This window comes from Miniopterus natalensis, chromosome 20, assembly GCF_054644295.1.
Source record: "Miniopterus natalensis isolate mMinNat1 chromosome 20, mMinNat1.hap1, whole genome shotgun sequence".
In the NCBI taxonomy this organism is placed as follows: Eukaryota; Metazoa; Chordata; class Mammalia; order Chiroptera; family Miniopteridae; genus Miniopterus; species Miniopterus natalensis.
The window spans coordinates 11,565,915-11,578,247 of record NC_142100.1 but is presented as its reverse complement, the minus strand read 5'-3'; the positions used below and the strand labels follow the sequence as shown (position 1 = coordinate 11,578,247).

Here is a 12,333-nt window from a genome sequence, read left to right as displayed (position 1 = left end):
CTCTCTACAGATACCGAGCTGCAGGTCCCCTCAGGTCAGCCAGCAGGAGTGTTTGAAGCCGTTCTAGGGTGTGGAACTGATTTTCTGACTCCTTAGTTCTGGGAATTTCTTGAGTTAGTTGGGCCTAGAAACTGATTTTAAATAATGATTTTATAAAATTCCTAACCATATTATGATTTTATTCTCAGAATTAAGGAAAAGAAAGAGCAGCAGCGCCGTGCCGAAGAGCAGAGGATGTTAAGAACGAGCCTCCCTGAAGAGCATTATTCGGGGGAGAAGATCAGCGAGATGTTAGCCCGGCTGCGGCTCGAGGAAGCGAAGGGGGCCGGAGAGAGAGAGCGGCGGAGAGCGAAGGAGCGCCAGAGGTACCCGGGAAGCGCTGCCTGAGCGGCGGCGTCCAGAAGAGACGTCGGCAAGTCTGTTCTTCTCCTACGGGAGCTGACCGTGCCTTTCGTACTTGGGGCACAGCCTCGCCAGGTCTTTCTCGGGACCCCGCTCGTCCTAGTGCTGCCCTCCGAGGCAGAGAGGCGGACGGCACGGGTGCGGGCTGTGACAGCCTCGGGGGCAGGGAGATGAGGGCGCCCCCCCTCCCAGTGCTCACCGATCGCTGTGTGTCCGCAGGTACGTAGAAGCGTTAAGGGCCCAGATCCAGGAGAAAATGCGGCTGTACAATATCACTTTACCTCCGCTGTGCTGCTGCGGCCCTGACTTCTGGGATGCTCATCCTGATACCTGTGCCAACAACTGTGTTTTCTATAAAAACCCCAAAGGTATGTTTCTTAAAGGAATGGTTGGGGCCTGGTGGCAGTTTTTTGAAAAGTAGTGATTGTAGTAATTTAGCATTATTGAGTGCTTACTATGTATCAGAGACTGTTATAACCCCTTTACAAAGCATCTCTGAGGCAGTAAAAATAGGTTATAGTGAGTTATGTTTCTCTTCGAGATCTGTTGTCGTCTTTTCTCCATTTATGCTGGGGAAATGTTTCCAGCTTACTCCACTGTAGGAAGGCGGGTTCCGGGTTCTCCTGGAAATGAAGAATACTAGAGCTTGCCAGTGGCCATGAAGTTAGTCCTCTGCCTAGTTGAATTCCCTTTTATCCAAATACTTTATTTAATGTTATCTAACACAGACTTACCACACATACCCGCATTAGACTGCCAGGTTGCCAGGGGACACTGAGGAACAGGGACTGGTATAAACCCTGTCTTTCCCAGGAATCCCAGCTAGAGAAATGGAGTCCTTCCTGTTGTCACTAATGTTTCTGTTTCCTGTCCATCCTTAGATGCTTGGTTTACATAATGTGGAGGTTATGTAGGCTTGATGCACACGCTGAAAATACTGCAAGTATTTGTATTCCAAGTGCCTCATCCTTGTGACAGGAGTTTCTTATCAGTTCTGTGAGTTATATTTTAAAAACACAGATCTGATGCTACCATTCCCCTGTTCTCAAATCTCTAGGTTTTTACAGTACAAAGCGCATGGCATATTTGGCATATTTTCTCTCTGGCCCGAGGCAGGACGTCAGCCTCATCTAACATGCTATTGTCACACACCAGTACATGTCACATTTTTTGTTACACCTTTGGCACCTCACACATTGATTTCCCTGCCTAGAATGTCTTCTTTCCTTTACTCTGGTTAAACCTTCAAGACCACCTTAAATGTCTACTTCTGGAGATCTTTTCCATCCTCTCTTGGATAGTTTTAATTCACTCCGAACTTCATTATGTGGTGATATTTTATGTATGTCTCCGGTTTAGAGGTATTGCACTGCAGTTATTTTTGTCTGTCCTCTCCCTTATCTTTTCCATCCTCTCGGGGTGCTTGGCATATAGTAAGTACTCAGTAAATATTTATTCAATGGATGGTTAAAGTTAATACCTTTGAGACTAGGTAGAGGAGCAGTAGTAATAGGAAAGAGGTTGGGAGAGTTGTGTAGACTGTGACTTCATTCATCACTGTCCAAACCTTTATTTGCAGCATATACCCGGGCACTGCATTCAGTCATTAATTCCTGTGATACCCCTGAGGGGAACTCAGCTCTTCGAGCCGCCATTCATAATTTTGCTTCTGCACACAGACGGACTATGAAAAATGTATAATAAGAATGTGAAATCAACTGTTAGTATTTCAGCCTTCACTTAAAATCGACTCTCTGAGAGATTATTTAGGTAAAGCTGTTAAAGTGTGTAAGATGTGTAATCTGGAAAGAAAGCCCCACGTAACAACTGTCTCTACAATTAGATTGGAGCCGGTGTTTCAGTCTCCTTGGGACCTTGATGGAAAGTTGACTTCCAAACTTGTCTCTTTGCTTGAACCATGTGGAGTCTGTTTTAAAAATGATCAGTCAGACCAGTGAGGTTTATCTTACTTTGCTCTGCTCTGATCAGAAGAGATCATGAGAAATCTTTGTGATTATCTCATTTATTGTCTTTCCAAAACTGTACCTTTGAATCTTGGCAAAATTGAAAATGTCTGGATGAAGCGGAAAAGATGATGATGAAATGGGTTTCTGCGCATCAGTGGCCATCTAGATTGCTGTTTGCTTTTCTAGTTGCGTTTAACAGTTAGAGATGAGAAGAATTTGAATTTGATGCACTTTTCCCCCTCAAAAATCTCTTCTCTCTTTTTTTAACTTATTACCCGTTTCCCCATTCAGTGACATTGGACAAAACCCTTTTTAATTTTATAATTTTCATTGCCAAAAAATGGAAAATAAACCCTCTGTCGTTTCAGCATCTTCTGTGTGAATAATTGTGAGTGACATTTCAAAAAGTGAGTCTGAGGTCTGTGTGAGTAAAATCCTGCCTTAGTTCCCTATCTTTTAAAAATTTGGTGAATGGCATACCTTCAGAGCAGATGAAATAAAAATTGCTATAGTTAGTATGAATTTGTTATTTCTTTGCAGTGCTTTCTGACATAAAATATGAAAAGGTTTAATATTATGAATTAAAAACATACCAGCAGTTTCTTTTTCATACTTTCTCTAATGATCAGCGTTGAAGAGGCACTTAGATTATGTCTCAAAAACACCTAAACACCTAGCCAGGACATTGAAAATAAGAGTCACAATTACCCGCGTGACAAGATTTATTGGGTATTTAACCAGATTCATTGTCCAGTTCAGTCAGAATCCTTAAGGAACTATATCTTTGATTCTGCCTTTAAGAGTGGGTTTTTTTTTTAACAGCTTTATTAAGATACAATTCATGCCCGGCTGGACGTGGCTCAGTGGTTGAGCGTCGACCTAGGACCCAGGCTATTGGGGTTCGGTTCCTGGTCAGGGCACATGCCCGGGTTGCGGGCTAGGCAGCCGATCAATGACTCTCTCATCATTGATGTTTCCATCTCTCTCTCTCCCCCTCCTTTCCTCTCTCTGAAATCAATAAAGATATATTAAAAAAAAAAAGATATAATTCATGTACCATCTGATTCACCTTTTTGAAATGTGCAATTCAATGGTTTTTAGTATATTCTAGGGTTGTTGCAACTATCACCACTATCAAAGTTTAGAACACTTTTGTCACCTTAAGAGGTGCCTCTGTGATCCAGCAATCCCACTTCGAGGTCTCTATCCAACAGAATGATTGTGGTGGCAGAGGATGTTCATGTAGTAGTTTTCCTGCAACAACAAACATCAGAAAGCTGGTTCACGACATACATATTTTCCTGCACCGTCCAACCTAAAACAGCTTGCGCCAATTGCTTTAATTTAGTCAACTGTGTGTTCTCTCCCTTGCATTGTTCCAGTTTATTACTTACTTGTCCAGGCCTCACAGTTGCCTTTTATGATGGGCATTAATAAGACTGTCATCTTTTTTTTAGAGAGAAAAAGGGGTGGTGGGGGGGAGGAAGCGTTCATCGGTTGCCTCCCTCACAGGCCCCAACCTGGGATCAAACCTGCAACCTGGGTATGTCCCTGACTGGGAATCAAACCTGCAGCCTTTTAATGCATGGGTCAGTGCTCCAACCAACTGAGCCATACTGGCCAGGGTGGTTGCCAACTTTTTTTATTACCCAGGGGGTGAAGAGTCTAGAAACTGCTGCTCTTATCTCGTCTAACTATATAAGGTCTGATAAAGGAGGTAGCAGTTATTACTTTTCTGTGTTTATTTATTTCGATTCTGTTTTTGGAAGCAAAATGTTTCTTTTCGTTTTCCTCTAAGTGTAGTGAGCATAGATTATTTTCTTTGTGTCCCATCTTGGGTATTTTTTCATGCTTCTCAGAAGAAAAAGATTTGGAAGATTGGAAATATTAGGATAAAACCAAATGTTTTCCTCACCTGTTAGGCCCAGTCTTACAGGTGAAAGATTGAATATGTTGACTGAATATGGTTTTTAAAGCTCTCAAGGTATAAATGAACGGTCTATCTCTGGTATTGTTCTTGGTATTACGCACCACTGTTGGAGGGGTATGTCAGAAGGCCAGTGGATTCCTTTTGATTAAGACAGGTTGGTGTTATATTGCATGAGCTGTCATTCCTTCCAGGCCCCTAAGATGAGGTCACCCTTGATAGGAGTTAACACTCAACTCTTGCCTTAGGTTCCTTCCTCCCCCCCAAAACTCCTACAGCAATCACTAGTGGATAAAACTATTAGACATTGTCATCCTCTGAACCCACATCCATCCTCACATCACTGGAAGTGAGAGAAGCAGACATTGTGCCTCCTGATGTGGAGCAGTGTGAAGCATGCATGCCTTCTCTGAAGTACTTTTGCCCCTCCAAAAGTTGAAACTCCTATAATCACACCTTTAAGCAGTTTTCATCTGGGTCTGCAACAAAATTAAGTCCCACTGCCCTAAGGAATCCATTGTTTGTAATAAATTAACTTTGAGTAACTTAGAATGGTACTAGTTATGTACCATACTTGGGAGAATTGAGGAAATTGTCCTTCAAATAATTTTCTGTTTTCTGGTTTACATGAAGATAATATGTAAAAAGAAAAGCCTTGAGACTCATTTATAGGAAATAGGGAGGGAAGCAAATTATACCATGAAAAAGCAAATATTGGGGTAATAGGTCATTTTGTAGGAAAACTGATCCAAGTTCTTCAACAAGTGAATGGCTTGAATTTTAAAAAGGGGAGGACTTCTGGTCAAGATGGTGGCATAGGTAAACCAGTACTCACCTCCTCCCACAATCATGTAAAATTACAACTAAACTACAGAATGACCATCATTCAGAATCACCCGAAATCAAGCTGAATGGAAGGCCTGCAGCTACGAAATTGAAGCCACATCAAGACTGCGAGGAGGCGAGACGCAGAAGGACCGGTCCCACACCGACATGTGGCGGGTAAAAACCGGGAGGGATCCCTCGGCTGTGCAAGTCCCCCATGAGGGTGAGGGGCCCGAGCCCCACACCAAGACCCCCGGCCCAGGTTTCCAGTGCCAGAGAAGTCACCATAACTTCTGGCTATAAAAACCAGTGGGATTGACACAGGGAGACAGAGGCTGCTGGAGTCCCAGGCGGTTCCTCTTAAGGGGCTTGTACGTGGACTTAACTCAGACTCGCTCCCTCTGAGCTCCAGTATGGGGGCAACGGTTGGAAAGGCACCAGAGACATGGGGAGGAACTGAATTGTCTGGCATGGGGACAGAGCTGGAGGGGCAGCTTTCTCCCAGAAGTGCTGACAGAAGCCATTGTTCCTTTATGAGCCCTCCCCCCACCGAGTGTCAGCATATCTGAGACCGAATCAGCCTGGTGCACAGTTTAGCCCACCCTGGTGATTCCCCGAGACCCCACCCCACCCCACTTTCAGGCCCACTCAAGCTGTTCCCAGTGGCGTTTCCATAGGAATGGCCTATCTTGGCTCATGCTTCAGATTTTCCTAAAACCTCTCAAGCAGCATCTGCCTCAGTGAGCCCTGTACCTCCAGCTAAGTGGCCCCAGGCCTGGCACTAGCAGCAGCGGGCCTTGGTTCATAGATTGAACCAAGAAGAACCTGGGCATCTTCAAGCTCAGCACAAGAAGCAGCCATCTGTAGATTGCTTTGTAGCTTATGCCAGGTGGCCCAGGCAGAACACAGGCGACAGCCCTGGCCGGTGTGGCTCAGTTGGTTGGAGCATCTTCTGGTACACCCGAAGGTGGCGGCTTCAATTTCCAGTCAGTGCCTGGGTGGTGAGTTTGATCCCCAGTTGGGGCACGTTCGGAAGGCAACCGATCGATGCTTCTATCTCACATCGATGTTTCTCACTCTCCCTCCCTCCCTTCTTCTCTCTAAAGTCAATCAAATAAAAATTTAATAATAGAAATAAAATTAAAATGAGGAAGTGGCTCTAGTTCTAGATTCAGAAAGACTTGTAGAGGTAACAATCACCAACTATAACAAATGGACCGTGTTTAGATCCTGATATGAAAAAACAGTCTGAAAAAGGGATCTTTGAAGCAATCGGGAATTTGTGGAGTCTGAGTTACTCATTTTGTTAGGTATTATGATATAAGAAAATATCTATACAAAGATGGGTATGTACTGAAGTACATAAGGATAAAATTAAATTATGTTTGAGATTTACTTGAGTTCAACAAAACGAGACCAGAGAGATAGATGAAATAGGTAGCAAAAGTCTGATATTAGTGAATCATGTCTGAGTTTTATTCTATTTGCTCTATTTGTGTGTGTATTTGAATTTATTTGAAAGCAATTTACTTTTTAAAAGCCATGGGCCTGAAATAACCTTGTTAGCATTATAACTGTCCCCCTACCCCCAAATAATAGGTTTAGGTAGGAAAGTAATGTCCCTTAATAGTGGGACTTCTGACATGGTAGTTATCATCGGGTGGTGATTGGAACCTGGGAGCCGCAGCATTTTGTGGCCTTTCTATAAGAAAGACTGATTAAATAGAGGTGAGGTTCATTCCGGCAGGCCTGGCGGGTGAGGGAGTTCATTAAGATAGTTCACACCCTGAGCAATGAGATAGGCACTCCGAGTAACCAGATAGGCATCCAATCACCTGGCTTTATAATCTGGTGAATTCCCAGGCCTATAAAAGTTGAGAACATCAGGGGTGAAAGACCATGGAGAACATTAGGGCATAAAGAATAAACTAGTAATTTCATAAAAGAAGCTTTGAAATCTTCGGGTGAGATGGGAGTAAGAGAATATTTACACGGTTCAATTCAGGGATGGGAAAAGTCATTTATATTTCTATGTTCCATCTGATTAGAGTCTTCTAGAGCAGCAATTTTCAACTGGGGTGCCATAAGAATTTTTAAAACCTGCAATACCTGACTATTTAGTCAGGGGCACTGACCTCTTTTCCCTGAGATGGCCAAATAAATGACAACAGCCAACACAGCAATAGCCATCTGGTGTGAATGAATAAAAAATTTACCTATTTTTTTGTCACATCGGTAAAATATATATTTTTTGGTGTGCCGCAGAATTTTAGTAATTACGTGTGCCATGGGATGGAAAAGGTTGACAACACTGTTCTAGAGATTGAAAAATAGCTCTTTGTTGTCAAAACTCTTTTCTCTCTCGTTTTTCAAAGGCCCTGCTGCCATGGGGTAGTTCGTGCAGTGGTTAAGATTGCAGTCACAGTGTAAATCCTGGTTCCACCACATTTCAGTTGCGTGACCTTAAACTCTGTGTGCAGTGTCAACATCTGCGAAATGGGAATAATAATAGCACTTACCTCGCAGAGTTGTGAGAATTCATGTGCAATGGTTAGCTTAGTGCCTAAAACGTGTTAGGTACAGGCCGAGACAATGCAAGGCCTTTCTCTCTTCCCTTGGCTGGCCCGTGGGATCGATGATGCAGCTGTTGTAGCTGGGAGTGAGCTGGGTGGGTGCAGGAACGCGGGGACGCCCAGCGGGACCTTCCGCATGAATGCCCAAGAGAAAAAGTTTCCTGTGTCCCTAGGTTACGATGACATGTACATTTGGTTTGCATTCGGTTATTTGAATGTATTCATCGCTCCATCCTACTCACCAAGCCTTCTTACCAAGTAAGTCAATTTTTTTAAAGGGTGGGCAATGAAAGGAATAGAGTGCCTAGCTGCCAAATGGAGGGGAATAGCATTTAAATTGCAGGTCAGCACGCCTTCTTTTATTGCTCAGCCAGAGGGTGAGATGGTGCCTACGTTCAAACCCTGCGGGCTGAAGACTCGCGGGTACCCCCATCCTCCAGGGCCCACCCAGCCGCCCCCACTGCCGGGACTGAGTAAGGTTTGGTTCCGCGGAGGAGGGCCGAGCCTTTCCTCCCCCTAAAGCCGTTGCCATAGAGCTGACAGGCACATTTGTGTCTATTGCTCATTAGAACTTTATATCCTAATTTGAACTTTATATCCTACGCATAAAACTTGATTGTTATATAGCTTTGTTTTTTAGGGTTCAGGGTCAGGGAGTCTTTTTCCACATAAGGTAACTCCTTTTTCTTACCGTGCAAGTCAGTTGGTTCAGGGAGAGGAGATAAAGGGAGACTAGGAACAGCTGGGGTGGGAGGGGGGACTACACTGACAAAGGCAAGGAGCAGGACAGACTGACACGATCAGCGACGGGTCAAGGGGAAGAGGGTTTGAAGTAGAGCAGGCTTGGAGTTGGCACCAACCCCACAGGAATCAGAAGCTTGGCTGGACATAGGTCTCTGAAAACTGGGGGTGTGTTTGTTGTTACTAGACTAACATTTAGTGTCTGTAATAAATGTAAGTCTGTAGTAAGAACAGACTGTCACCGAGTGGCTTAGGCTGGGGACTGTGCAGAAGGAATGCCACCTGACTCAGTAAGGGAGCTGGAGACGGAGCGGGTGCTTTGCTAAATATGTATGTTTCTACCTATTGCATTTTCTGAACCCCTTACCTGCCTCTTCCTCTTGCCCATTGGCAAAGTGGAAATGGGTAGATTAATAGCCGTGAATGAAATGTAGTTGGGCTCCGCAGGGACATGCAATTGGACCCAGATAGAGATGCGGCCTGCTGTGATGTTCTGGTGCATGACACGCAGGAAATAGGCTGTGGTGCTCGTTTCAAGACACTCTGCTTTGAATTGAGGGGCCAGTTACCCCAGTTCCCATGGGGCCTCATGCTCCTGGGCCTGCCAGGAGCCCTTCCTCAGAGCAGTGGGACTGTAAGCTTCGCCAGGTTGGAAATGATAGGGACATTCTCTGGGGTTGGTTCCAAAGTGGGTATTGCCCCCTCCTGAATCCCGTGGGACTGAGCCTGGCCTTCCCTTGGGACTCTAGGGAGCTGGGTGCTGACTAATAGGGTCCCTTACGATGAGCGGGCCTTAAGGCCCAGCACTGCTGCTGCTGCTCTGTGGTAACTGAGTTTCCTGTCCCGTGAGAACCTACCTGCCTTCTCTCAATCAGACGCAGTAACTGCTCGTGGCCAACCTTAGTCCGCTCCTTGTAACTCTACGTAGCACATGTTTTTTATGCCTTACGTGATAGTTGTTTATATATGTTAAAAGATAATTTTCATAAAAAGGTAAAATCGTGACTCTCAAAGAGATATTAAATGAACATGTGTTAAAGGCTTCTTAACTCATGAGGGAAATAAACAGATGTTGTAACTGGTTCTAAAAAACAGAAAAGGGAAAACTCATATGGAGAAAAGAATGTTGAAAGTCCAAATACAGGCAAAACTGACCTTTTCCATAGTTATTGACAATTTGTAAGTTTGATCAACTATAGACTAAAATCAGGTAAACCTGGGGGGGGTCCTCTAGACAATGCGTAATTTTTCACTGAAGCATAAAATGTTTTCTATAGCCTTCGTTGTTTTGATCAAAACTAGTCTCAAAGAAAGGCAATTCTTCATCACAGACCAAGGCTGGGCCCATTCGATTGGGCCTGATTCTGAAGGTGGGCAGGAGTGTTAACGTACCGTACAGGTCTTCTTAAGCTTGTGGTGCTGGAAGCTTTCATAGGAATCTGATTTGACTTTTAAAATACTTGTTAATTAACTGGGCTGTGGATTTATTTATAGTTCACCTATTTTCAACCTGATTAAATTTTTAAATTTTGAGGCTTGCGTGTGCATCTCAAATTTCATTCAGTGTAATAAATAGACTAGACAAGGACTTGATTAGACTAGAAGGACTTAAGGCAAAACAAGGACTTGAAAGAAGCTGATGAATCTTTTCTTTTGTTCTAGAGATGCCTGGGCAGTCCCTTTCCCCTGACTGAAGCCCTGTCATTATAAACCGGGAGAACCTCTCCAAGTTCATTAGGAGGAAGGGAAAAAGGGTTCAGAAACAGTGCTCAGTCCATAGAAGTGACGGGAGCGCATGTTGGCATAAAGGTGAACATTTAGATGATATTTAGTTCTGAAAGAGGAAGACTGGGGCCTGAGAGTAAGGTGTCTCAGAAGGGTAGGTCTAGGATTAGGACTCTCTTTCCCAAGAACTTCAGTCTCAGACTGGATTTCTGTGTTTTGTAGCCTGTTTTTCATGTATCTTACAAGGAGCCAGGGCTCTGAGGCCAGTACTAGAGTCTTGTGGGAAAACTCTAGGGTGAAACTCTGGTGCTGGGCCAGAGGAGATGTAGGAGAGTTTTCCAGATCAGGGCCTGCCTTTGCTGCCACGGACACCCGGGGGTAGCAGGAATATCTCCAGTCTTTATTGGGCTATTTATTCAGACCTTTAATCTTACTAGTAAAAGTCTCCTTAAAGACCTTTAAAATCCTTGCCTGTGAAAAAATCCTATTACTTTGAAGTCACGTGCTTCTGGTTTCTAAACCCAATTTTCAACTTTCATTTGTCCAACCTGCTCTCCCTGTTTTATTGCTGTTGCTTCACAGTGTTACCATAAAAATCTATCCCGATTGTAGACATAAAACAGCGCCAGCATAAGGCAGGCAGGAGGTCCCCAGTTGCCCTGGGTGCCAAGAAGGAAGCCGGTTTCCCTTGGGAGAGCTGGTGTCCCACCTGTCTGCCGTCATTGTGTGATTCATGTGCCAGGTCCCCTCCATAAGCCTAAATAGCCTTGTCTGAGGGAAGTGTTGTCTCTCCCAGCCGTCCAGTCGTGGAAAGGAAGTTAAATAAGAGCAGGGTTGGGATAACCTGGAATCCAGGAAGAAGCCCTGAAATCTGCACCGATGAGAGCAAGTTAGTGTTAACGTGAGTTAACATGGACAGCTGCATTGCATGGTCTCAAAAGAAAAGATTTCTACTTAAAAGTTAAACCCCCTGTTTCTAGAATTAGCAAACTGAGAAGTACTAGAAGGAACTTAAAAGTTGACAAGGGGCCGTTTTCCCCCAACTCTTTACAAGACTTTTTATAAAATAATTATAGATCTACAGGAAGCTGCAAAACTGGTTGGGGTAGGTCTAGTACACCAAGCTGACCTTGGTCCAGTATGTATGTATAGTCCTAAATGTGACATTTTCCCACGTGTTGATTCTGTAAACACCACCACAATGGAGATGCAAAACTAACCCATCAATCACCACAAACATCTCCCTGGTGTTACCCTAGAGAGCAGTGATTTCCAACCTTTTCCATCTCATGGCACACATAAACTAATTACTAAAATTCTGCCGCACATGAAAAAATATATTTTTTGCTGATCTGACAAAAAATAGGTATAGCTGTGATTGATTTACAAAAATAAATAATAATAGTAACTATCTACCCTTTTTGCTCCAAAGTGACGTTTTAAAAAATCAGGTGCCTACACTTGTAAAACAGGATTTCTGGTACCAAGAATTAACCAATCAGACGCAACCTCATTATGGGACGTGACTGATAAGATGCAACTCTTTTATATGACCTATCCTATTTGTGGCTCAAGACAAGGCATCACACCAGATGGCTATTGTGTTGACTGCTGTCATTTTTTTTTCATTTGACAGTCTAAGGGAAAAGAGATCAGTGCTCCTAACTAAATAGGTATTGCATGTTTTTAAAATATATTTTTTTTTTATTGATTTGAGAGAGAGAGAAACATTGATTGGTTGCCTTCCACATGCACCCTGACCAGGGACTGAACCTGCGATCTGGGGATGTGCCCTGACTTGCAATCAAACCGGCAACCTTTTGGTGCATGAGACGACACGACACTCAACCAGCGGACCCACCCTGCCAGGGCAGGTATTGCATGTTTTAAAAATTCTTGCAGCGCACCAGTTGAAAATTGCTGCTATAGAGCCACACTACACCCCTCTGCACCACCACCATCCCTAACCTGTGCCACTGCTAATCCGTTTCCCATCTCTATAATTTTGTCATTTGGACAGCGTTCTGTGAATGGAATCCTAGTATGTGTCCTTTTGAGGCTGCTTCCTTTCGCTCAGCCTAATGCCATTGACATTCACCCAAGCGGCTGCATGTATCAGTAGTTTGTTTCTTTTATTACTGAGTAATATTCAATGGTCTGAATGTACCACAAT

The 12,333-nt window shown here is 43.9% G+C and overlaps 1 protein-coding gene across 5 annotated transcripts in view; it reads left to right on the top strand.

Moving 5' to 3' along the window:
- CCDC15 (coiled-coil domain containing 15) overlaps positions 1-2,740 on the top strand; it is a 40,067-nt gene extending 37,327 nt beyond the window's left edge. For all 5 annotated transcript variants that reach the window (XM_016204399.2, XM_087828545.1, XM_087828544.1 and 2 more), the window contains 3 exons: positions 189-365; positions 622-770; positions 1,982-2,740. In XM_016204399.2, the coding sequence (XP_016059885.2) occupies positions 189-365; positions 622-770; positions 1,982-2,103 (448 nt within the window). In that variant the 3' untranslated portion in view covers positions 2,104-2,740. The remainder of the gene's footprint in view (positions 1-188; positions 366-621; positions 771-1,981) is intronic.
- The last annotated feature ends 9,593 nt before the right edge of the window (positions 2,741-12,333 follow it).